The sequence below is a fragment of the Dermatophagoides pteronyssinus genome, unplaced genomic scaffold (genome assembly GCF_027571235.1).
Source record: "Dermatophagoides pteronyssinus isolate colony J.1.1.1.1 unplaced genomic scaffold, Derpt_VIB-CSIC_2022.12 sq0007, whole genome shotgun sequence".
Lineage (NCBI taxonomy): Eukaryota > Metazoa > Arthropoda > Arachnida > Sarcoptiformes > Pyroglyphidae > Dermatophagoides > Dermatophagoides pteronyssinus.
The window spans coordinates 1,059,402-1,084,090 of NW_027461531.1; the positions used below are offsets into that span (position 1 = coordinate 1,059,402).

The 24,689-nt window shown below is 34.3% G+C and overlaps 11 protein-coding genes across 13 annotated transcripts; 6 read left to right on the forward strand and 5 right to left on the reverse strand.

Moving 5' to 3' along the window:
• The first annotated feature begins 34 nt into the window (after positions 1-34).
• LOC113799624 (venom peptide SjAPI-like) lies at positions 35-1,024 on the forward strand. Its single transcript, XM_027350290.2, has 2 exons — positions 35-541; positions 611-1,024. The coding sequence occupies exons 1-2, from the start codon at positions 424-426 to the stop codon at positions 928-930; spliced, it is 438 nt and encodes a 145-aa protein (XP_027206091.1). The 5' UTR covers positions 35-423; the 3' UTR covers positions 931-1,024.
• LOC113799569 (polycomb protein eed-B-like) lies at positions 967-3,069 on the reverse strand. The gene has a single exon (XM_027350224.2). The coding sequence runs from the start codon at positions 3,067-3,069 to the stop codon at positions 1,033-1,035; it is 2,037 nt and encodes a 678-aa protein (XP_027206025.2). The 3' UTR covers positions 967-1,032.
• A 5-nt stretch (positions 3,070-3,074) lies between these two features.
• LOC142645166 (uncharacterized) lies at positions 3,075-6,339 on the forward strand. The gene is made up of 3 exons (XM_075820784.1): positions 3,075-3,776; positions 3,839-4,409; positions 4,469-6,339. Exons 1-3 carry the CDS (start codon positions 3,156-3,158, stop codon positions 5,644-5,646), a joined length of 2,370 nt encoding a protein of 789 aa, XP_075676899.1. The 5' UTR covers positions 3,075-3,155; the 3' UTR covers positions 5,647-6,339.
• Positions 5,633-6,354, reverse strand: awd (nucleoside diphosphate kinase). The gene is made up of 2 exons (XM_027350288.2): positions 5,910-6,354; positions 5,633-5,844 (listed from the first exon to the last, which is right to left on the reverse strand). Exons 1-2 carry the CDS (start codon positions 6,251-6,253, stop codon positions 5,724-5,726), a joined length of 465 nt encoding a protein of 154 aa, XP_027206089.1. The 5' UTR covers positions 6,254-6,354; the 3' UTR covers positions 5,633-5,723.
• Positions 6,355-6,529: 175 nt separating this feature from the next.
• LOC113799560 (uncharacterized) lies at positions 6,530-14,965 on the forward strand. Of its 3 annotated transcripts, XR_012846334.1 has the most exons (5): positions 6,530-7,029; positions 7,103-8,867; positions 8,927-9,496; positions 14,408-14,764; positions 14,823-14,965. XR_012846334.1 is itself a non-coding variant. In XM_027350213.2 (4 exons), exons 1-3 carry the CDS (start codon positions 6,618-6,620, stop codon positions 9,480-9,482), a joined length of 2,733 nt encoding a protein of 910 aa, XP_027206014.2. In that variant the 5' UTR covers positions 6,530-6,617; the 3' UTR covers positions 9,483-9,496; positions 9,569-9,706. The 3 variants fall into 3 exon arrangements, 2 of the variants coding, with proteins under 2 accessions (XP_027206014.2, XP_027206012.2); XM_027350213.2 differs by lacking the exons at positions 14,408-14,764; positions 14,823-14,965 and adding an exon at positions 9,569-9,706; XM_027350211.2 differs by lacking the exon at positions 14,408-14,764 and having other exon boundaries at positions 6,532-7,029; positions 14,823-14,960.
• Positions 9,503-10,549, reverse strand: LOC113799606 (uncharacterized). The gene has a single exon (XM_075820797.1). It carries the CDS (start codon positions 10,547-10,549, stop codon positions 9,611-9,613), a length of 939 nt encoding a protein of 312 aa, XP_075676912.1. The 3' UTR covers positions 9,503-9,610.
• On the reverse strand, positions 11,716-13,309 carry LOC142645168 (uncharacterized). Its single transcript, XM_075820795.1, has 2 exons — positions 11,926-13,309; positions 11,716-11,855 (listed from the first exon to the last, which is right to left on the reverse strand). The coding sequence occupies exons 1-2, from the start codon at positions 13,138-13,140 to the stop codon at positions 11,796-11,798; spliced, it is 1,275 nt and encodes a 424-aa protein (XP_075676910.1). The 5' UTR covers positions 13,141-13,309; the 3' UTR covers positions 11,716-11,795.
• Positions 14,966-15,306: 341 nt separating the features above from the next.
• Positions 15,307-16,326, forward strand: LOC142645170 (uncharacterized). The gene is made up of 2 exons (XM_075820798.1): positions 15,307-15,440; positions 15,494-16,326. Exon 2 carries the CDS (start codon positions 15,573-15,575, stop codon positions 16,221-16,223), a length of 651 nt encoding a protein of 216 aa, XP_075676913.1. The 5' UTR covers positions 15,307-15,440; positions 15,494-15,572; the 3' UTR covers positions 16,224-16,326.
• A 32-nt stretch (positions 16,327-16,358) lies between these two features.
• On the forward strand, positions 16,359-17,935 carry Acat1 (Acetyl-CoA acetyltransferase 1). The gene is made up of 3 exons (XM_027350254.2): positions 16,359-16,708; positions 16,770-17,372; positions 17,430-17,935. The coding sequence occupies exons 1-3, from the start codon at positions 16,471-16,473 to the stop codon at positions 17,855-17,857; spliced, it is 1,269 nt and encodes a 422-aa protein (XP_027206055.2). The 5' UTR covers positions 16,359-16,470; the 3' UTR covers positions 17,858-17,935.
• Positions 17,870-19,499, reverse strand: PolD2 (DNA polymerase delta subunit 2). Its single transcript, XM_027350247.2, has one exon. The coding sequence runs from the start codon at positions 19,313-19,315 to the stop codon at positions 17,906-17,908; it is 1,410 nt and encodes a 469-aa protein (XP_027206048.1). The 5' UTR covers positions 19,316-19,499; the 3' UTR covers positions 17,870-17,905.
• A 244-nt stretch (positions 19,500-19,743) lies between these two features.
• LOC113799622 (uncharacterized) lies at positions 19,744-21,088 on the forward strand. The gene is made up of 5 exons (XM_027350287.2): positions 19,744-20,065; positions 20,129-20,201; positions 20,264-20,397; positions 20,453-20,629; positions 20,690-21,088. The coding sequence occupies exons 1-5, from the start codon at positions 20,008-20,010 to the stop codon at positions 20,764-20,766; spliced, it is 519 nt and encodes a 172-aa protein (XP_027206088.1). The 5' UTR covers positions 19,744-20,007; the 3' UTR covers positions 20,767-21,088.
• Positions 21,089-24,689: the final 3,601 nt, after the last annotated feature.

Sequence of the window (24,689 nt, forward strand, 5' to 3'; positions counted from 1 at the left end):
GTACCCATCAACATATATAAATATAAATAATGAACAAACATAACATTTACCATAATTTGATGCATCGGTTTTTTACCACTGAAACAAATTGCAATTCAATTTCTGTCAATCAAAACTGAATTCTCTTAATTCATTGAATAGAATTTATACAACTTTAAGATTTGTACATCATTTGTTCCGAAACAATAATAATTTCAAATAATATAAACATCCACATCAATATCGATAATCAACCAAGTGACCGAGATATATTGTAAAAACAAAAAAACCCAAATCAGACGTTGGAAAGGCGGCCAAAGTTCATTGACCAGCATCAATAACGCGCAATTCTTCTTCAAAGGCCAAGGCATAGTCCTTGCAATTGCATCGTGAAAAAAAGTTCCTATACAAAAAAAATATACAACCAAAATACATCAAAGAAAAATGTCTGGTAATACAGCAAATTCAAATTCATTAATTACAACTTTGATTTGCATATCGATTTATTTGATTTTATTTATATCTTTAAATAAATCGATTGCATCAGCTATTCCAATAGTCGGTAAGTGATAATTATTTCGATAATTAATATCATCACTAAAAAAACCATTATTATTATTGATATCAATAGATGAATGTCCTGAACATTCCACATTCAATCCATGCATGACTAGATGTCCAGTAACTTGTTCCAATTTTCACAGTGGTCCACCTGAATGTTTATCAATTTGTCAGGTCGGTTGTGAATGTCAACCAGGTTTCATCAAGGTTACCAAGAATCCATGGGGACCTTGTGTCAAACAATACGAATGTCAACTTTATACGTTAAACAGCTATAACAACAAACAACAACAACAAAAAAGAAATCGTCTTCCGATACACAATCCAAGACGAAAAATTAGCCAAATGAATCGATTACAACAATTAAATCGAACTCAAGCCAATATGTAATTTTTTCAAAAAGATTGACAAACACATAAACACACAAAAATAGCGAATAGAATTTTAATCATGTAAAATAAATTTCATCTTTTATTTTTAACAATTAATTCCTTATCGATTGAGCAGCGAACTAAGATAAGCTCGAATCATTGGTTTAGTCAACCGTAATAGATCATAACGAGTGACAGAACTATTCTCACCCAATACAATCAATATTGTACCATCTTGATTGAATGCAGTCTGACGAATTACTCGACTGTAGGCGCGTTGTGGTATCTGATTATTCTTTTTCTGCGGGCAAAGAATGGCAGGAATTGGAACGGGAACTTCAAAAGCTAAACGATAATCTTTGGGATCAAAATGTTTAAGATCATAGATAAATAAATGTCCCTGTAGATTACCAACGGCTAAAACGAATTCATTTAGATCAAATGAAAATCGTACAAACCAAATATTATTACGATCCAAATCAAATTGGCGAATGATAACCACATTCGATCCAATCGAATCTCCATTCGAATCTGAAGTTCCGTGGATCGCTGAATCCGAATAATATGTTCGTCGTTCAAGATCATCTAGCGTATCGTTTTCGCCGGCACCCGGTTTCCATATAATTAATTTTTCATCGCAAGATTTAGTCACCAATAGATCACCAAACCATTGTACAGAATCAATGTAATTATGATGAACATCGCGAGTAGAATAATTGGGGAAATGTTGAGAAACGGTAGGAAATTGTTGAGCATTGTGATCCGAAATGAAATGGCGAGATGCTTCGATTGCTTTAGCTACTTCATGATGGCGAAATGACCAAATTTTGATAGAGTGATCAATTGATACCGAAACGAATATAAAACGTGACCTATGAAAATCAATAGCTAACACTTCATCACGATGACCTTGTACACCACCGAATATTGCAATCAATACATTTGTGGCAATATTCCAAAGACGAATACCTGAATCTTTTGATGCAGATAACATCAATGATGGATCACGAGGACAAATTTTGAGATCATTGATGGCGGCACCATGGCCATGTAAGGTTTTTGTTTCACATTGTCGCCTTACATCAATAATACGAATGACACCACGTTCACCAGCAACACATAGATATGGATGATCGGGTCGTTGATATTCATGTGACCAGCAGCAACAATAATATGAATCATTACGATCAGTATGAGCAAACAATGGTTGTAAACCATTATGATTCGTTTGCTGCTGATCGATCATGGGCAAACATCGATACGCAATAAGTACTGATTGGCCACAAACGGCAAAGACATCATCTGGGTAACTAAAAGGATTGAATGCTATACCATACATTACTGGAAATGTTGGATCATAAAGCGACGAATTCAATTTTAACATCAATGATGAGCTACAATCAACGAGGAATTTATCAGAACTCAATTTGGTTGTCATTGCCCGTTCATTCGTAATCGTTGGATTTGGGGAAGTTTGTTTAGTGAATTTATTTTTAGTTCTTTGTTTAATCGAAGACTTGGGACTAGTAGCCTGTTTTGATGTTGATTGTTGTTGCCGCCTTCGGGTAGATCGGGTATTCATTCGCTCATTTGAGTCTTCGTTTTCATCTTCGTCGGTAAAAGCCGTATCACTATGTGAATCTTCACTAAGACAATGGCTATGATTGACTGAGAAATAGTCTTTATTAAAATCCAAAAATGATCTGACAAATTGATTCAATGTTTCCAACTTGTCATTTGTCCATGCTTCAGAATCATCTTCGGCAGCATTTCTATCTTCGTCAAATAAATGTCGGCCACTGACCGTTTGTGACAAAAGTTGTAAAATTTTTCGAGCTAGTTCAGGCAGTTGATGGTCGGCCCACAAATCAATGAAATGATCAGCATTTACATCCTTTGATCGGAATTTCATTGAGCGAAGTCGGTCCAAAAGAATTGATTGAGCAGAATGAAGACAGTCGATTTTTGGATCGCCACCGTCAAATGGGCCATCACTACATTGATCAGTTTCTTGTTTAATCTCCGACATTACTTCTTGGCCATCTTCACCGGAATGTGCAAGATTCGACATACCAGAATTTAAGCTATAAGATGACAAACAGAATCGTTTGAAAATTGATTGATCCCGAAGAATTTTGCAACAAGCGGTCCAATTCATAGTGTACGTATGGTGATTATTAACTGAAATTTCTTGATGAATTGCATCATTCAATTTCATTTGCTCCAATATTTCATTCCATAAAAATGTCCTCACATAATGAATCGGAAATTAAATTAAAATTTCTGAAGCGAAAAAAACGTTTGGCACTATCTAATTTGCCTGAATACCCTGCAAAATGCGCAACACCATCATCCGAACGATCATCGACACCAATATCGGAATGTCGAACATCATTACCTTTGGTTAGATCGAAAGCACAAGAAAATGAAATTTTACATAGTAAACAATGCAGCGTTCCATCCAAACAACCATCATCTGTCAAAAATCCTCGGGAAGATATTAACGCACAACAACAACCCGCTTGCTATGAATACATAAAACTAAACGATGTACAGCAATTGTTTCCATTAGAATCTGGAAATTTAATCAACATTTATGGTATAATCGTCTCTTATAATGAAGATGGCATCATGATCATTAAAGATGAAACATGTGATCGATTTCGTTTCTATCCTAATTTGCCAACAAGCATTGCCAATGTCCGACTTACAACGACAATTGAACTTGTGACCACCGATGAAAGTCCCACATCTGTCAACGAAAACAATTGTTATTCATTCCAAACTGGTGATATTATTCGTGTTCATCGACTTACATTGAATCGTAATTTAATGCATCGAACTCGTGCTCTTCGGAATATCGTGGTAATTTGCATTTTTACTTGATTATGTTTTATTAAAATGATAATCCAAATTTCATTTAATAGATTTTTGAATCATTCGGCGATGAGGAACAATTCAGACCGATTTCAGTGGCGGAAAATCCAACTATCGAAGTTTATGATCACGAACGAGTTGAAGAATTGAATCGATGGCAGATTTCTAATTTATTGGAAGAGCCATTGGTACAATCATTGTCTAAAAATCGAGAATGTGAAGTAATAAATGCAGCATTGCTCGTGTGGAATGTATTTGATTTTGAAAAACGAACTGTTGTTTGCTGTTGGACTCCATCATTAAAATTAGTATCGGAACATCCTTGCTATCTATTAATGTCCTTCAATTCTATTTATACCGTCATGGAAGAGAATGAAAATCGTCATTCGTTTTCACATCGTTTAATTGATCGCATATATTACAAAAATCAATTAATCTTCTTAATAATATTTGGTAAACATCGTGATATGGCGATCAAGCTCAAATGTTGTGATACGATAATTTGTTATCAAATTGTTCGTAAACCTGATAATTTCTATCCTGGTCATTTTTCATATATTCTACATGATACTTCTACTTATGGCCAATGTATTCGGCTAGCTCATCCCAATTCACTGATAGGTATTCATTATTTTTAATTCTAATAATGCTCATTACTTGATCTATCTTGATTCTTACAGCAAAAAAGATGCGAGAAAAAATGATCGAATATGTACAGAATCCGCCAGAGATTTTAGACATGGATCAATTGGATCAGGATCATATGTTTGCATTTAACGAAAATTTACGCAGATACAATTCTATGGCTATTCAAGAACATGACGAAGAACAACAAGAATTTCATAATCAAAATCAAACTACCGAAAACTTGGTAACCAATGAATCACAAAATGAATCAAAAATGGCAGACCCCTTTTTCAATGCTGAATCTGAGTCATGCACTCAAAATGACAATGGTTTGTCATTAATATCAAACACAACTCTACCAATTCAAAATTATGATAGTTTTTCATTAATATCAAATGAGCCTTTGCCAGATCAAAATGATAATTTAGTGGCGAGTTTTTCACCTAAATCGTCTAATGACACGACGGAATTAGTCATGGCTCTTGATCCTTCGTTATCATTCGATATTGATGATGAAGAAATAGAAATTATCAATCGACATCTAAATAGTAGAGGTTCAAAATTACCCAGAGAAAAAATACCGAAGAGTTACTTTATATTACATCATTCAATGCACCAACTAGAAAGTTTATTCATTGGTGAACGAGTTCTTTTGGAATGTTGTCTTTATACGTATTATGGACAAACTCAGAAAGGTGATCGATTCTTCGATTCAATTGAAAGACTTCATTCATTTGCCACAGTGGTCATGTGTCAGAATGATTATCACCTTGGGCGAAACTGTGGATATCAATCCTCATTTGAAACATATCGATTCTCTGTTAATGAACCACCCGATAAAAATTTTACATTTCGTTGTCCCAACTGTAATCAATTTACCTGTGAACTTTGCCTCGATTTGACCATTATACTAAAAGATTGTTATGGAAACCTTCTCGAATGTCATTGGACCGGGTTAGATTCGAATCGTTATTTTGGCTGTTCATCCAGAGATTTATTCACGATAAGCACTTCTCAACCTACTGATAAAAAACCATTGTTGTTGGTAAGAATTAATGCACTTCTCAAATACTTATGGCGTGCATCTAGGACGTCGAGCGACAAATATGATCGTCATATTGTATGGACAGTGGTAGTGTGTCGTTCTAAACAACCGGGAGTAGAAGTCGAATATCAAATCATAAATGTTGACGTATATAAAACGGAGAAAAACTCAATTTTTAAAATTTAAAAGCAAAAATTTTTATTTGCATATATTGTAATCATTTTTTTCAAATGTAAATTAAAATCGAACCACAATCGGAATAATCAGTTTTCATAGACCCATTCATATTGGGAAGGTTTATAGTTGACCAATTCTTCTGGCCGAAACCATAAATCGATTTCACGTTTTGCTGTCTCAACTGAATCACTTCCATGAATGATGTTTCTATATTATCAAATATGGATTAATGTTTAAAAGGATCATTGACAGTTTTGAGCGTCTAAACTTACCTGCCAGTTTGAATGCAAAGATCACCACGAATGGTACCGGGTTTTGATTCAGCTGGATTTGTTTCGCCTAACATGACGCGACCGGTTTTGACAGCATTCAATCCTTCCCAAACCATTGGTACGACTGGACCCATTTGCATGTATTTGATAAGGCCAGGAAAAAATGGTCGAGCAGCCAAATCAGCGTAATGTTTCTTAAGCAAATCTTCGGATGCCATCATGAATTTCATGGCCACCAATTTGAAACCTTTGGCTTCAAAACGTCGAATAATTTCTCCAACGATACCACGTTGTACGGCATCCGGTTTCAGCATGATAAATGTTCGTTCAGTATTAGCCGACATTTTGCAAATAGTTTTATTAATTAGACGATGTTTGGATGTTATTTTATGTAAGAAAACCAAATGGCAAGGACAATGATGTGAGAAAAGATGAGCCTTTTATACTTTTGCTCCAGCATGCCAACCACGGCATCTCAGCATGTCATCATCGCAACAGTCACAATGGGTTTAATATGTTCTGATCGTTTGTTAAATTCTGATAATAAATTAGCATTGTGACCACTCTTATGCGTAATGACACGTCACGTGCAAAAAAAAATGGTAACGTGTTCTATGGATGGTATTGTCAAAAAATTTGTTTTCGAATCTAAATTCTGTTATTCTGGCCCACTCCCTCTAAAAAAAATTCTTGAGTATAAATCAAATAATGATTAAATCATCATCATCATCATCATTAAAACAAACATTACCTCAAAATAATTGTGATAGAATGAGCGGAATACCATTATCATTGGCAGATCGACTATTTGAATATCGATGTCAATTGGACCTTTCAAATGAAATGATCAAATTACTAGAACAGCAGCGATCATTATATCGATCACATTTTGAACATTGTAAATGTCACTCGATCGACTTGGATCTGCAACAACAAACTAAATGGAGAATGGATCGCCTACGCCAAATTGATGATCAATTAGAAACGCTGTATCGAAAACGGTACGATCCTCAATCGCCATCATCTAGTGATTCCGATGTGAAATATTCGATGTTAAATTCATCCGACCGATGGCCAGATAAAAGAAGATCCAGGATGTTAGGAATAGATATGAAAACATGTATGTACTGATGTTGATGTTTCAAATTTTAATATGGACAAGCTGGAACTTTGATTCTCCGATTGTTTTATAGTTTTGTCACAACAATTAAAAGATTCATCTTACGACAAGAAGCCGATGAAACCGAAAGTTTGTTTCCGACGTCGATTCAAATGTTCGGTCGATAAAAAATGTCGTTTTGTTTGTCTCACCGAAACAGTGCTGCTTCGACATCAGATCGAACATCGCCGTGATAAATTTTTGCAGCTCATCCAACCATATGGATTGACGTTAGCGTCAGATAGTTGTAAAGTGATAAAAATAAAAGACAACAGCAATGAACATGAAGCTCGATTAACGTCGAGTCAATGTTCATTTCCATTTTGTACATTCAAATTTTCAGCCACTAACCCTGATTGGCAATCAAAATTGTCCCAACATTTCGAGCAAGATCATTTGTCCGCTTACATAATGCATCCATGCTTTATATGCAGACGAATGTTCGAGACCCAAGATGATTTGCAGAGACATTTCAATTTTTCTCTCATTTGTTCGTCTTTAAATCAACAAGCCGAACAGCCGATGGATTTCGATGCATATGAATCAAAACCAGAAAATTCAGCCATTTCCAGTAAACAACTGCATTCAATCGGCAGTGAGACAGAGGAAACTTTTGATGATGACCCCACTACTTCAATGAATGATTTAATTAATGGCTTCGATGATAACATAGGTTTAGAGGTTTTTATTGAGAATACAACTACGCCAAACAATACTGAGCCTAACAATACAGACGAGTTAATTTTGGATAATTTTTTTGATCATCTTGATTCTGCTCAACAGCAAACAATGAATTCGGATGAAATTCAATCGGAAAACCAATCAAATAAGGTTGATAACATTTCATTACAAGTATTGGCTCCTGATTACAATTATTGTGATGATCGTGATCATACTTATCATACCGACGGGCCTTCATTAACAACAGCGCCATCACTTGTTGATGACCATGATGATTACACTAAGAATAATGATGATCAATATCCGATTTTGTTTGAAACTTCAACATCCAAATCGGGTGAATTCTCCTCCTCTCCGATAATTGAACATAAAACATCATTGGAGTCATCGTCATCACCGCTGATTATGACTAGTAAAAGCAGTGAACTTACCGTCATTGACGACAAAACATTCGGTGATGATGAACATCACTTGAAACAATTGTTCAATCTTTATATATACGAATGTACAAAATGTTCATATAGCTTTCAATCCGAACGAGAATTTTCATTGCACAATTATATTGTACACAACATACCTTCATATAATTGTGGTCGATGTGAATATGTAACACAGGATACGGAAAAATATAACCGTCATGTTCAGTTGCATGATAAAAGCAAGAATAACGATAAAGCTGACTGTAACATGGAATTGTCAATATGCACCATATGTTCCGAATCATTTTCATCAGAATTCGATCTCAGACAACACTTGAATGATGCTCATCAAAGCTATCGATGTCCTCATTGTGATGTTTTAGTCATGAATAAATTTGTTCTTCGATCACATATGCAATCTTTTCATCCGGATTCTGTGCAAAAATGTCCTGTTTGTTCTTACAAAACCTTCGATCCCATTTTATACGAACAGCATTGTCGTCGCCATAACCATTCAAAATGTTGCACATTTCCGGGATGTACGGATGAATTCGCCAATGAAGATAGTCTTGAAGCACATGTGAATAGATTTCATCGATTTACTAAACCTTTTGAATGTGATGAATGTTTGGAAAAATTTTATTCATCACGAATGCTTAATAAACACCTTATCAATATGCATAAACGATTTCTATACAGGTAGGTGATCATTTATTTATGCCTTGTTGTTTCATAATGTATGAAAATCGTTTGTTAAGCTGTAATCAATGTACATTCAAAACCAATAATAAATCAGTGTTGACAAAACATGAACAATGTCATTCATCTGTAAAACCATTCGAATGCCAAGAACAAGGTTGTTATCGACGATTTCGTTCTCGATATCAATTGTCATCGCATCAACGGCATCGTCATTGTCAACGAAAGGATTTTCATTGCACACAACAAGGATGTGAACGGGAATTCAAAACAAATGCACAACTAAGACAACATTTGCGTTCGGCGCATCTGGAATCCAATAATGACGGTATTAATGAAAAAACTTCCGCCAAAATCAAAGATGATTTGACAAAAAAACCAAATATACAATTTTATGTATTCGGTGGTGGTAGCTTACAGGTTGCAAATATTCATCCACAACAATCATTGATGAACACTGCCATCAAATCTGGATCCAATCATCGTCTTAATTTAAGCAACAAACATTCGACCATCACAGGACGTTCTTTAATAAAATCAAACATTGCACGAGAATCGACATCTATTTTAACAACGACAATCACTAAAATCGATGAGAATGACGTGAATAACTAGAAATTAATCTGACGGTAAGTGAATCTATTTTTTTGTATACAGTTTTTATTAATGTTGAGGCATGCATACACTGTTGAAATTGGAAGATAATAGCCAAACAATAAAGAAAATAAGTGAGAAAATATCAATTAGACAAATGCAAATGGTGCATAGGAAGATGGATGATATAAGGCAGCAGCAGCCGCTGCTACTGGTGAGAATGCGGCAGTTGTCATCGATAAAGGATTCGTTGCTGCCAAAGGTGATACTGGTTGCGGATGTACCGCTGCTGCAGCTGCTGTATATGCTGCTGCTTGTTGTAAAGCTTCCTGGTAGGCTGCTGCTGCCATTAGATTGTATATTGGCACTTGGTGCTGATGGGCCGGATGTCCTGATGAACTCGCTAATAACATTTGAAGATATGGATTTGATGATGAAGTCATCATTGGATCAGACTCTTGACCACCGTTGTTATTGTTTGGTTCTGAATCGTCCGTATCGGATGATCCAGAGATACGAGCTCCACTTGAACCAGCTGCGGAAGCTGATGAAGCTAATGCAGGACTTTCGGCAACCAATGATTGATATGCAGATGAAAGACCATCAACAATAGGTCGACGGTATTGGTATACTATCCGTATGACTGATGGTATAAGCAACATTTGGGTTTTATGCTGTCGTAATCGAAACATGAGGTTGCCGATCATTGTTCGGAACGGATATGGATTTGGTACTCCACCCGCCGATGTCGTTGACAGGAATGTTGACATTAATGGCTTTAATAAAGCTCCAGAGCTCTGCGACGGACTGTTGTTTATTATATTTGCCGAATTTGTGCTGCTGCCACTAGGTTTACCACTTAGACTTTGACTATTAGTTGATGATGATAAACCTGATGTTGGATTCTGTTTTAGTTGGGCCAATGAAGATGATTTCTCAATTCTTGAGTTCGTAACCATAGCCATTGATTGAGCAATGAATAAGGCTAAGATAAGGATTGAGATTGTGATCGAGATTGATTTGGCCATCGGGTGCGAATAGCTGGTCACTATCGATTGCTGTAATGATTGATTAAAGCGAACATACATATTGAGATCATACAACTAACGATGGCTGCGCTATGATGATGAGTAAATTTCCACCGGAGATATACTTTACTTTAGACCAGGTGATCTCTCTTAGCCATTATTATCAGCCACTGTCAAGGTTTGCCTATTTGCACCAGATTCAAAAAAAAAAAATTTGAGAGTTGAACCATCCGCCCGAGAGTAAAAGAAAGGAGAGAGAGAGAAAAAAAATTATTTGACGTGAAAATGGTATCTTTGCTCTGGTTGCAACTATAGTTATTTAGATTGAGAGTTGTTCAAGTCGTGTGTCATTGAGTGTATGTGACAATCAGTATTCATAATTCTGAATGATAATAATAATGATGATGATGATGATGATCGCTGTCATTATGAGTTGATCCATATTATGAGGCTATTATGTCAATGTTTTGACATTTATTCTGATCTTCATAATGATGATGATGATCGTTGAGCTCGGCAGCACTCGCTCATTTCACGGCTTCTTGGCAACTGTCAATTCATCATCATTCATTCGTTCATTCATTCAAATAGGCAAACAAACATTAATGTCTCTCTATCTCTCTCTCCAAAAAAAGATCGTTGGCTTACTATAAAGAGTTTGGTTTAAATTTGTTTGTCAACAAATAAATTTGATCCAAAACGAATCATAATGATGATGATGAACAATGGACTAATCAATAACAATGAAAACTTCATGAATGAATGAGGCGAACAAAATTGTCGCCTTTTTTAAATATGTATCTCGTAATATAATGTAGAGTTAGAAATGTAAGCCAAAAATAAAAATAGTATGATGGTGATTATTGATCCAACTTGTAGGTGAAAGCAGAGATCATTACAGCACTACATTAGGTCATTCGAGTCAGTCGATCTGAACAAAAAGAAAATGTTTGCCGATTTTGATGACGCTTTCGGCGTTCAAATTGATCACAGTCAAACCGAATGAAAAAAAGAGAGTTCTGATAGGGAATTCAAATTTAAATCGAGCATCCATTGTCTGTATGATTGTCAATTTATATATTTGTTTCTATTGATAAAAAGTCAGTATTGTCTTGATGAAAATGCCAATTCGCTTTCTACAAATAAAATGAGGCCAGAATTACTTGTGAACCAATAAAAGGATCATCATCAAAGCATGTGACTAATGATTACAGTCTACTTGATAGAGTTATTGGTCAAGAAGTGAAAATTTCCATAAGCAAATTTTGCCTGTACGGTTTGAACCATTTGATTATGTGTAATGAGATCAACTTTGTCGTATTAGTCTCAATCCAAGCGATAAAAATTTTAAATACAAAAATGAATGCTGTTATGATAGTGATAACAATAAATGTTTTTTTTTGATAGTGAAATAAATAATTAACAAGCATACATACCCGAATGAATGCCTTCATGTCGATAAGGCCGAATTTAGCATAGGTCAATCCATAACGATTTTGTGTGTGAAATTTTTCAATGTAATGACTCACCTTGAACTGCATCCGTAATGAATGAAATTTAATGCGAGAATTTGCTGCAAGCAAATCTGGCGGACCAGATTTGTGTATTTTTTTCGTGTACATTGCACAGATTATATGACAGCCAAACAGACCAATCCATTGTTGTAAGATTATAAAAAAGATGCAAAGCTTTTGTATAAATGGTCTATCTTGTGATTGGAGCATCAATGTGCCTATCAGGTAGATGCTTGATGGCATTGTAGCTAAAATAGTAGCTACCAATATTGGCAAATAAATACGATTCATTTGGCATACAAGAATAAACAATCGACTATGTTCGATCAAAGAACGCCATAATAGCCGACTATGACGATAACGATAACGTCCACCCCAATCAGCCATCATTAATTTGATCTGATTAAATTTTATGAATGTTATGTATGTGAATAGTACTAGTAAAACGTTGACAATAGACAGTATTTTAAACATGAAATAAGCAAATGCTGATATTTTCCAACAATTTACTAAGAACAATGTAATTCGTAGCAATTTTATAATGTTCAGTGGTCCATCAAAATAAAACTTAGCCGAAGATGTGGCAACAATGCCTACGGCAGACAAGTTTATATAGATGATAACCAAATCAACAATAATCAGAGCATGTTTCCATAATCGCACAAAACGATCTGCTTTATCAACTACATAATGTGCACAATCGATTAGACCGTTATTCTCTTCCATTAACCCATAATGATGCGAACCCATCCATTGCCATAGAAAGAACTGTGAGGATCGTTGAATATAGATACTAGAAATGATGGGCCATATTTTTGACGGATAAATTAAATAAACAATACGATAGATATAACCAATCCATAGACCACAAAAAGCAAAGAATAAATTTGAAACTGGCTGCATGCCGACCAAGTATGTTATATTGAACATAAGGATTCGTGTCTGGTCAGAAACATCAAACATGTATAAAATTAACATTTCTAAGGTGAGCATTCCAATGAAACTGATAATATATTGGATATATCGCCGTGTACGTTTATCATGTTCAATATGAATTTGCACAAATCGGTTACAGAATTCACGAAAATAATTGCCTGATCGAACTATAGTTGGCATGATTGTTTCTTTCTCGTTCATCTATGACTTTCTAGCAATGAGCCTTACTCTTGTCTGAAACTAGTTTATTAGAATCGTTATTTTTATAGATCTTCTTTTGAGAAATATGGTTTCCGTTATATTGTCATTTATAATACTTTCAAATTCCGATATTTTATGTTGGTTGGAAAAAAATGAATTTTGAACTAAGTGTTTCATTACTTATTTATGATAAATGATTATATATTTTTTCTTTCATTTTCTTGATAGGGGTTTCACACTAGCAGCAATGTGAATGAAATATTTCAAATGCAATATTTCAGTCCATAAGGCTGAAATGTAGTGAAATATTGCATTTGAAATATTTCATTCACATTGCTGCTAGTGTGAAACCCCTATGACAGAAATTTTACTCTTAAAAATCGAACGTTTTTTAAGGGTTTGAAAATGGTGTTTTAATAGTAATGATTCACAGTTTCAAAACTGTTTTTGCAAGTGAAATTTCTGCGAGGGTAACACACTTGTTTAAAATAATATATTTTCCATACCAGCCTAAATAACAAGGCCATTTATAAATAAATTATATTAGTAATCATTTAACCAAAATGATTTTATAATAAGCTAATTCTGAAAAAGTGGATAATTTTTTTTCATTATGATTCAAATCGATTTTTTTGTCTTAAAGTTTTCCACTATTTTTGTCTGTCTGAATTATTTTTGATTTCCTGTTATTTTCTTTCGTTTACATAACGATCAATTATTATTGTCATTAATTTTGTTCTAATAACTCAAATTTTAAATATGTAAAAGGCTTTTAGAAAGTTATAAAACCTATTTTCGCTTCGGATGTGATAACCAAATTGATAGTAACTTTACAACAATAAAAAAATCTTTGTAGTTTATTGAAAATCATTTTTACGCCCATTCATTTGTCCCTCTTGATTCTGCTAAACAACTTCCCAAATGATTTATACTAGCATCTATCAATATGATGAGCTAATTATCTATTCTCATAGGTTTTTTTTAAATGAACATAACGTTTTTTTTGAATGAAAAAAAGTTATTGTTTTACTTTATATAGCAATGTAAACAAGCAAGCACACAGCTGCAATTATAAACAAGCGGCAATTGAACCAATTCGTATATTTATTTAATCACTGTCCGTGTAATCGATATTCTTCATTGCAATCTAAGCATCAATTTTAATGTGAAGCCAATCAATTTATCATTTTTTCTAAACATATTATATATTATACATATCATAAAAGCTACTCATCTTTATTATTATTATTATTTATTTTTATAACAGAATTTGACCATTTACTGAATGTTAATCACGTAGAAAATTTGAGAATATCATAACAAAAAAGTGATCGATGAGAACGCAACAAGTTTTTTTTAATGGAAAGCTATCATCATTAAACTCATACAAAATCCTTATCAAGGCGCATCCAATTTCCATTGGTGTTAGGCTGTTAATTACTGTAATTAGATCCAGTTATTATAAATAGATAAGCTTGATCACATCAGACCAAAGTGTAATTCTAATTCATCGTTCGATCATTGCTTAATGCCAAAATCTATGATGGAACCGCAATTCATAATGGATAGTAATAAAATGCGCATCGTGTACACTATTCTCTTATTCATCACACAAATTGCCTTCGTATGTGATTTAATTATCCTTGTTGAATTTTTAAAATCTGTTTTCTATAATTAAATAGGGACTCTCATCGGCTGTTTACGGACCCACTTTGGTCGATCTGTCGGTTATATTCAGCAAAAATAATGATGACAATTCCACGAACGATGATGGACTAGGCCCGGTATCGTTATTTTTTACATTTTTCTGTGGTGGTTGTATAACTGGTTCATTCTGTAAGTGATTTATGATTATTCCTCTAAAAATAAAATTATTCATTATTGTTTTCAATTAGTTACCAGTTTGTATAAATTTGAGATTACGAGGCAGTATTTAAATCGTCAATTCACATTTTCCATTATTATGATGTTGGCTTCGATATTCCATTCTTTCGTACCTCGAATGCCTAACATAGCAATGTTCTATTTGGCCGCATATGGTAGCGGTTTTGGCCTTGGTACATTCAACGCTGTCTGTACTTCATGGTTAATGGAAATGTGGCATGGAAAACGTCTCTCGTCCGTTCTTCAAGCTGGTCAATTTATGTATGGCGTCGGATCTATATTCTCCCCTATCATGGTTAAGCCATTTATCCATGGCAACAAAGCAAATTCAACCAATCAAACTATATTCGGACCAATTGAAAGACGAGATGAGCTTAGCACTCCATATTTTATTTCCGGTGCTCTTGAATTTGCCAGTAAGTTTTCTGAACAAACATTTGAATTTCTTTTCTTTTTTTCTAAATTCAAGTTTCTTTTCATCAGTTGGAGCCAGCTTATTTGCCTTGTTTTTTATATATCGATATCGAAAATATGACACTCCATCTGACATGGCCAATGGTGGATGGGGTGGGTCGTCACAACCAGAAAAATTACTGGACGATCCACGTCATTCATGCAAACGTTTATCTTACCATGTGCTTATCACAGCTATATTCGCCGCATATAACCTCACTGAAATTGGTTTCAGCAGCTTTCAGAATGCCTATTATCAACAACGTAATGTTTCGGTCGAAAATGCAGCTAATCTGGGATCCATTGGATCAGCTGCTTATACATTGGGACGTTTGGTAAACGTAGTATTAACACGGTTTTTGTCCATTTCACTACTGCTATATGGTCATCTCATATTGGCTGCATTTGGATTCATCGGACTCTATCTGATTCAAGACTATCTACAAATGGCAATGTGGGCCTTGATAATTGATTCGGTACTCATTGGTTATGCTCAATCAGCCATTAATCCGGCATTGTTTGGTTTTGCTGCTTCCTTTGCTAAACTGGATGATCGCCACAATTCCATTTATTACACCGCTTTAGGCTTACCAATGTTGTTTGCGCCCTTTATCATCGGACCAAACATTGAGAAAATGCCTAGTATCGTTTTGCATCTTGCCTTGGGACCTATCATTCTTACGATGGTGTTGTTTATCATCATACGATTGATCATTGGTAGTGCTCGTCGTTCAATGTATAATTAAGAGTGCTTTTAATCAATTTTTATCCTGCTCTATGTAGACGTTATAAAATGAAATTATTATCTAGATTAAAAATGTTCTAATCAAATGATTTTAAAAAAATTTAGCTAAATTATTGATCTTTTATTCCGGCATTTATGAATGGTGCAGTTAGTTGATTAGCTGATGATTTGAATGGCTATCGATTTCAGTGTTGATAGCAATTGATGCGCTCATTAAGGTCGTCAAGTATATTCATCATCATATTACAATGATCGCCCATAAAAACATTCGACTCCTATCTATTTGGAGAAAATTTTGTCCAAAATGGCAAACAATGTCAATGTCAACAATACCTGGCAACCAAGAAGAACGACAAGTTTATATCGTATCAGCAACTCGAACACCAATCGGTTCATTTCGTAGCCAATTAGCTAAATTCACTGCACCACAACTTGGCGCGATCGCCGTCAAGGCTGCCGTAGAAAAATCTACTCTTCCAAAGGAATGTAAGTACAATTCGTTGATTTTGTAATCGATATTAATGTTTGGTTTCCAATTTCGGTACAGCATTCGAAGAGGTACAAATCGGTAACGTGATGCAAGCCATGGTTGGCCAAGACCCAGCTCGGCAATGTGCACTCGGTGCTGGTTTGCCGATTACCACACCGACAACTACAGTGAACAAAGTATGCGCTTCCGGTATGAAAACCTATATGATTCTGGCACAAGCAATCCAATGTGGTCATATAGATGTTGCCGTGGCTGGTGGAATTGAAAGCATGTCGAATGTACCTTTCTTTTTGCCACGTGGCGAATTACCTTATGGTGGAGCCAAATTGATCGATGGTATCGTTCATGATGGGCTCACTGATGTATACAATAAATTTCACATGGGTGTATGTGCCGAACGAACGGCCAAAAAATTTCAAATCACACGTCAGGAACAAGATGAATTTGCTATTAATAGCTATCGAAGAGCTGCAGATTTTGCCAAACTTGTCACTTCGGTGGAAATCACACCAGTCGAAATACCCGGTACAAAAAAACAACAAGCATCGCAAATGACTGATGATGAAGAATATCAGAGAGTAGATTTTAACAAATTCGCTCGGTTGGCTACTGTTTTTCAAAAAGAAGATGGTACCGTAACTGCGGGAAATGCCAGCACATGTAAGTGAAGATCGAACCTAATATAAGAATACTAACAAATTCATATTGATGACATAGTGAACGATGGTGCTTCCGCTGCAGTTCTAGCATCAGGAAAAGCTGTTAAACAATTTGGTTTAACTCCGTTAGCGAGAATTGTTGCTTTCGCTGATGCATCTGTTGATCCAGTAGATTTCCCTGTGGCCCCAGCCTATGCAGTGCCAAAAATTTTGCAACGTACTGGTTTGAAGATCGAAGACATTTCTATGTGGGAAATCAACGAAGCATTTAGCGTGGTTGTATTGGCCAATATACGAATGCTCAAAATGGATCCAACCAAAGTCAATATCCATGGTGGTGCCGTCAGTATCGGTCATCCACTTGGAATGTCCGGTTCGAGGATCGTCAACAAATTAGCTTTACATTTACGTTCGGGAGAATATGGCATGGCCGCTATCTGTAACGGAGGTGGAGGGGCTTCTGCTCTTCTCGTACAAAAATTATGAAAAAACTAAATATTTGCATAATGAATTTTTTTTTATTTACTCTGATATTCAATTAAAAGCTAACATTTCGCATTCCAATGTTCGTATGTTAACAATAACGCCGATATGTTTTTCTCTAAATGAAGGCACCGAAATCAATCGGATAGTTTTAGTTTTAGCTTCACAATCAGCAGCTTGTTCATACTTGGGCACATCAAATGTTGCACAGCTGAATTCTGGTTGATTGCCAGCAAACAAGACATCTGGATATTGATCGATGACCAATGGATCGTGTTGAGAAAATGGATATGAATGCAATAGATCAGGACACGCGGGTGCTAAATGACCCCATTGAAGCAAGTTTCGCATAATTTCTATCGATTCATTCCAACTTGTACATGAACAAATTGAATTGATATTTTCACCAGAAGTTCCAAGAAAATCGACACCGAAATATTGGGCTCTATGAGGATTAGTCACCGAACGTATGGTTGACAATCGAAAAGCTTTGGGAAAAAGACATGGATGTATGGGTTGTTGTGGGTAAAGACCAGTACTTATATCCAGACTGCCGGGCATAATATCTACAAACATATATTTGCCAACATTCGCTAAAAATCTATCCAACATTTTAACCGCATCGTTAGAATCGATCTCACTTTGAGATAACAAATCCTCGGATTTAGAACCACCATTGAGATCAATACTGTTGCCCGCTAATATGAGATTGACAATCGTTTTATCCATGATTGAGTCAGAATGGCCAGTAACCAAATCGAAAAGTAGATTCAATGATTGTGAAAGTTTCTGGTCGTTCAAAAAAGTATTACTGTTCAAGTTCAAACCAGAAATGATCAGCATATAGTAATCTTTATTTGTCAACGGACGATCCACAGAATTTTGGATCAAGGCAAAACAATAATCTTCCACAATGAAACCAGAACCATTGGGATTAAGCTGACCTTTTGCAACCAAACATACACCAGTACATAACTGATTGATGGGCAGATCATCTCCCTTTAATTCAATCGATTCATCACCATCTTGTAAAAACAATGTATCATTTGGCGAGCAATAATTTTTACAGCTTTCTTCCAATGGTTCAATAAGTTTTCGTTCGTCATCCAATTCTTTGAGAATGTTTGGTTGTTTGGACATTCGTTTTAATAGCATACCGCATACGACGACATCTTTGCCGAATAATGTACCATGACGGCAATCCTGTTCAAGTAACTCATCATTACTGTCTTGAGAAAATTTGTCAGCTTCGGCTTTTGAATCAGCCAAATCACTAAGCGTATAAATGGCAACACCAGGCCAACGATATTTTGCAGACAAAATCAGTGATCGTTTCATTTGATTAAGACGGGCTCGGTAATACGGAAAATACTGGAGATTGCAGTCATACTTTTTAATAAGAAATGGGTCATTTTTGTAGATGACATCGCGTTCGGGCAATGTTATACTCGTTTTCGTCATTATCGATTCTTAAATACAAGACTTCTTTTTGGCGCAAAAATTTGTGCTTTATACGAATCGAGTTCAGTGCAAATATAAGCTCATGACAGATGTCAGTGCCATCTCTTGTCATCGGGATTGTTTATCATACCCTGATTTCTAAATTTTGTTTCCTGCATCTAAAAAGTTGTGTAAACACAATTCTTTTCGTTCAACTTATGATTAAAATGATGTTTAGTAACTAATTTTTCTTTTATAAAATGACATTTGACATTCAATCAAACAGATTTTGTTGGATTTTATCTGTTTAGCCTAAATATTTATGAACGAGATTTGACTGTTTTTGTGTTGGTCAAATGCATGGTCAGAAAATATATTTTGATCGAAACGGCATGGCAAAGATATGCTGAGCTGTCTGCTCGCGATCGTCATTGATGAAAGTCACAGAAGAAGGACATAACGCTTACGCTTTAAAGTTTACCATCAAAGTTGAATGCTGAATTAATGGTGCCTCTACCATGCATATTGAATTAATTTACAGAACGCACATCACATGCTGTGATGTATCGGTACTCATGTTTTATTGCTTACAAACTTATTGCGATCGATCTATTTCGTAAAAATTCTAACAAATAGACAAAAAATCAACTCGTTTTTTCAATTGACATTATTATTTCTATAAGAATTGGTCATTGAGGGTTCCAGGCAAAGATATGTATGCTGTTGCCAAAGAACATCGTAGCAATAAACTTTTGACTCAAGTTCGTCGTGGTTAGTTAATTCGATATACGAAAATCAATAATTTTCGAATTTTCACAATTTTTTTTGAATTAGCTCCAACATTAGATAAATTTGATGGTCCAATTAGTGTAAAAAGGCCAAATCCTATCGAACTTAATGAAATTTGGTAAGTAATTCGATTTCGAATAGCTATTTCGAAAACAATTAGAATTTTCTGTTACATAATAGCAAACCAGCCTTACAATTGAAACAATGCACTCTTCATGCTCAACACAATAGAATTTATAGAGCAACGCACCAAGATCAACAAAATGATGAAATATCTACTCAACATGAGGACATGATTCGTTTTATCAATGATAGTAAGTTTTTAACATCCACATTCAATATTAATGACACAAAAATCTGTTTGCTTAGGCTGGCGTCGTATCCAACGAGAATTGGAATATTTCGACAATAGCAACCACAGTAACAATAAAGCTTCAGATGTTTGTGATAATAATCAGGTAAATGGCAACAAGATGACGAATGCGACAGATACCACTATTGTCAAAATCATACACATCAACAGTTCAACTTCGTCATCGATTCCAAGTAAGTTATTCATCTTTTTTTATTTGACCATTTTATGACTTTGATTGATTTTATTCATAGAAAATTTTGTCCCGTTTGATTTGGAATCATTTTTTGGACAACGTTTCCTCCAGAAATTACTTCAATCTTCATCGTAGAAAACGAGAAACTGTTTAGGTCTTTCGATAAAACAATGCACCAATGGTCTGCATTTGCGAATCTGTTCTGGTATATAAATTTTAGTCTTCTCAAAGCCTGATGTTAATTGTAAAAGCTTCAGAGCAAATGACAATTTGTGATACATTATTTCAGCTCAAAATTATTTCCTCTATATTTGCCTATTCTTTATCTAGATGTTTGTTTTTTGTCGATACATTAGTCAAATCATTGTAGTTCTCATATAAATCAATTGTTGTTAATAGAATCATTTTGTAAAGCTGTTTAAATGCAATAAAAATTATAATTTTGTAACCTTCACAACACTCGTTTTCATTGTAATTCAAAAACACTTGATGGCACCACTGTATCCGTTTTTTTTGCTAATTCAATTGTTTTTCAATTGACAATTTTTATTTGACTTTAAGATCAATACGAATCAATGTTTCAAAAAAAAGGATTGCTATCAAAAATCCAAATGGACCACACGCATATATTTGTTTGTTTAAACAGCAGTGGTCTGTTTTGTTGGTTTGTTTGTTTTCAACATTTTCATCAATATGGACAAGTAAAAATCGGCGCCATAGCCGATAGATGATTTATGATGTGTACAAATTCTAACCTTTGGCTGTCAATGAAAATTGTGGTTTGAAATAAATGATGACATGATTATGAACTTATCACTAATTGTCATTCATTATGGGATGATTGTTTTTTCTAATAAACATAAACGGAACATTTACATATTTTTTCATTTGTCATTACTAAAAATATTAATTATACACAAGAATCAATGAACTTATAGCATGGTGGTCGTATAAATATGGTATTCGATTTCGAATTCTATTTCTTATCGATTGCGTGGATCGAAATCTAGACACAAAAAAAAACTCATCATGTGGCCATCATTCTAAACAAATTATTAGTTTTCTTGTTTGTGTTTTTATGTTAGCTAAAATGATTACGAATACTGACCATCATCAGTTGTATACAATTTTCCAAGTTTTGGGCAAGAGTTTTAGATAAATGTTATGATTCCGAGATTTTTTTTCCCATATTATATTGAACATAAATTGAGTGGCAATAATTTTGAGCTTGTTTGACAACTATGTCCATATCAACGAGCGTAATGACCGTTCCACAATTATAGCCATATAGAGCAGATATCATCAAAATAGATTGACAAACTGGCTATTAACATTGCCATCGGTGGTCTTCGACGTTATTGCTGTATTGATTACGTGTAATAGTGTAAGAATGCCTTTCAGGCATCATTCGACAGGCAATAGATTTGATTGGACTTTTAGATAACTAATTAAGACGTTTTCTCATTCATTGATAATCTTTTATATTGTAGACATGTAAATATGTCTGGTCAGTATTTGTCAAAAATGACAAATAAAATGACATTAAAGCAAAATTTATGGAAACGGATTCAGTTGAATAAGTGAACATTGAACCAACGAGAACACGATTAACCATCGCTGGTTTTTTTATCCATTTTCTATTTCTATAAATAATTGAACAAGATAGAAAGGATCGATTTTTATAATAATTGTTCAATAATGACTTTGAATTTCATTTCATTCATCTAAGATCATTGCTAAACATAATTCTTTTGAATTCGATGAATTGCACGAACAATCAAAACAATATTTATCATTTTTTTAAAAATTTTTATTTGTTTCCTATGACTGAATTCAGTCACGGAAAATCGTTTATTTGTTGTTTACAATGATCATGTTATTGTGGGCGATGTCGATGTTAAATTGATGTACCGGTATTGTTCTCATTGTGAACTAGACGATCATCATTATTATCACGTTCCATATATTGTTTTTCGCAACATCCTGACTACAATTTCCGTTATTCATTGGACAACCTTTCTAATGACATTCAAAACAATTTCAAAATGTTAAATGATTCTGAAATTTTAAATTATCGTCTTGTTTTATTTATTTTTTTCTTGTTCTTCAAAATAATGATCTAGTTGATTAACCGAATGATCTTAGGAAAAAAGTCATATTATCAGCGCTGACTATTCATCAATGTCTTTCCAAATGAAATGGGTTTTTGTTGAATAAAGAAAAAAACAACACAAAATTGTCTTGCAGTTAAAAAAAATAATATACAAAAAAACAATGAACATTAACCTGTTGTCTGTTTGTTGTTAAATCGATCTATGGCCATAGACAAGAGAGGAAAATTACCCGAGGCATCACGAAACAAAACGACCGAAATACGATGGACAAGTAGAAATTAGACCTGTAACAATTCTTGTATATTCAATTTATAACATAAATACACATGAACATGATGCATGCCATTGATCGTTTCGTTTTCGGCTGAAGAATGCTAATTATACTTATGGAGCCATTGCTAAAAACTCTCTCTCTCTCTCTCTCTTTCTTTCTCCTTTCACCTCGTGACTATGATTATCATTTTCAAACACTGGGCAAATTATTCGAATTGTGACTTATGTAAAGCTAGTACGATCGTTTTCTCTCCCCTAAATGTGAAATCGACAATCTCTTATTTCTTTTTTTCTTCTGTTTAATTCTGATTTGTATCAAACATTTGGACTTTGACAAAAGTTGACAGCTTGAATGATACACAAGAATGATGGAAATTAATTATCTATTCGTACAGATGAAATTGGCCAATACGACAATGAGTTCGAGTCGAAATTTTCGTTTGATGTTAATTGCTTTGACTCGTGCTCGCGCGCCACGGGCAGCCATAGTATGTGAATAGTTGATTGGATTTGCTACTAGCGTTCAACAACATTTAGATTATTCTTCAGATGCCCAGATCAATTAAAATCAGGGTGGCATCTAGTCAGACAATTTGTTTTCATCGTCATTGACATTGAACATTGAAACAAATGGCCTATGTCCAGAAATTATCACTTTGAAAAAGGGTCTTGTTTCGTGATGGTCATCCTCATTCCATCGGTCTATTTTCTTGATGACCAGATTGATTAATCGATGCGTCGATTCATCTTGATAGGTCATAATCTAGAATTGCTTGGCGGTCTCATAGTATTCAAGCCAATTCAATTGCAATAATAATCATCAAGTTTGAATTGGCCAATCATAACGATATGATGAATCGATCAATTCTGGTCCTAATCGTTTATAATTATCGTACATTCACTTAATTTGTTGTTATTTTTTCAAATCTTAGAAAAATGGCAAATTAATTTGACTTAAATGAATTACTTTTTTGATCCATTAAATAGAATAATTCATATTTTCGGCTTACTCATATTTTTTTGTTAATTGTCTTTTAATTATTGCTTGCCTGTTATATTCGAATTACCGTTCGGAATAACGGTAGCCAAAATTCTCATTTTCTGTGTTGATCCAACATTGAAAAAGAAACCTAGTCAAGTAATTAGTAATTAGAAGGTCTAATTGATTGCCATATGTGACAGGTTGTTGTTTTTTATTCTTTTAAAATTGTTTGCCATAAAGGATGTATACAGTTTTTGATTCACTGACTTGGGATCATTTTGAAGAATAGACACCCAACAAACTATTGTTATTATTTGTATACACCAAATAAATTGACTTGGGTGCATACAACATATAATGTTTGATAAATTTAAACTCAAATAATTTAGCGATTTAGATAGGGATATCGTGCTTCACGATTGTCGAGAATCTTACTATGATTGTTTTTTGAATTTTATTTATTTTTTTTTTAAATAAAAATTATCATTTAACTAAACAAACAATCATAAAATCATAGATGCTTATTTATTAATTGACAATTAATCTATAACATATCTAGTAGCATTGCTTGATTATATCTAGAAAAATGTAATTGTTCGGCTATAAAATCTATGATCACGATCTAATGTTTAATCTTACTTAATTTCAAAAAAAAACAATCAAGCAAATCATTATTCGTAATGATAATA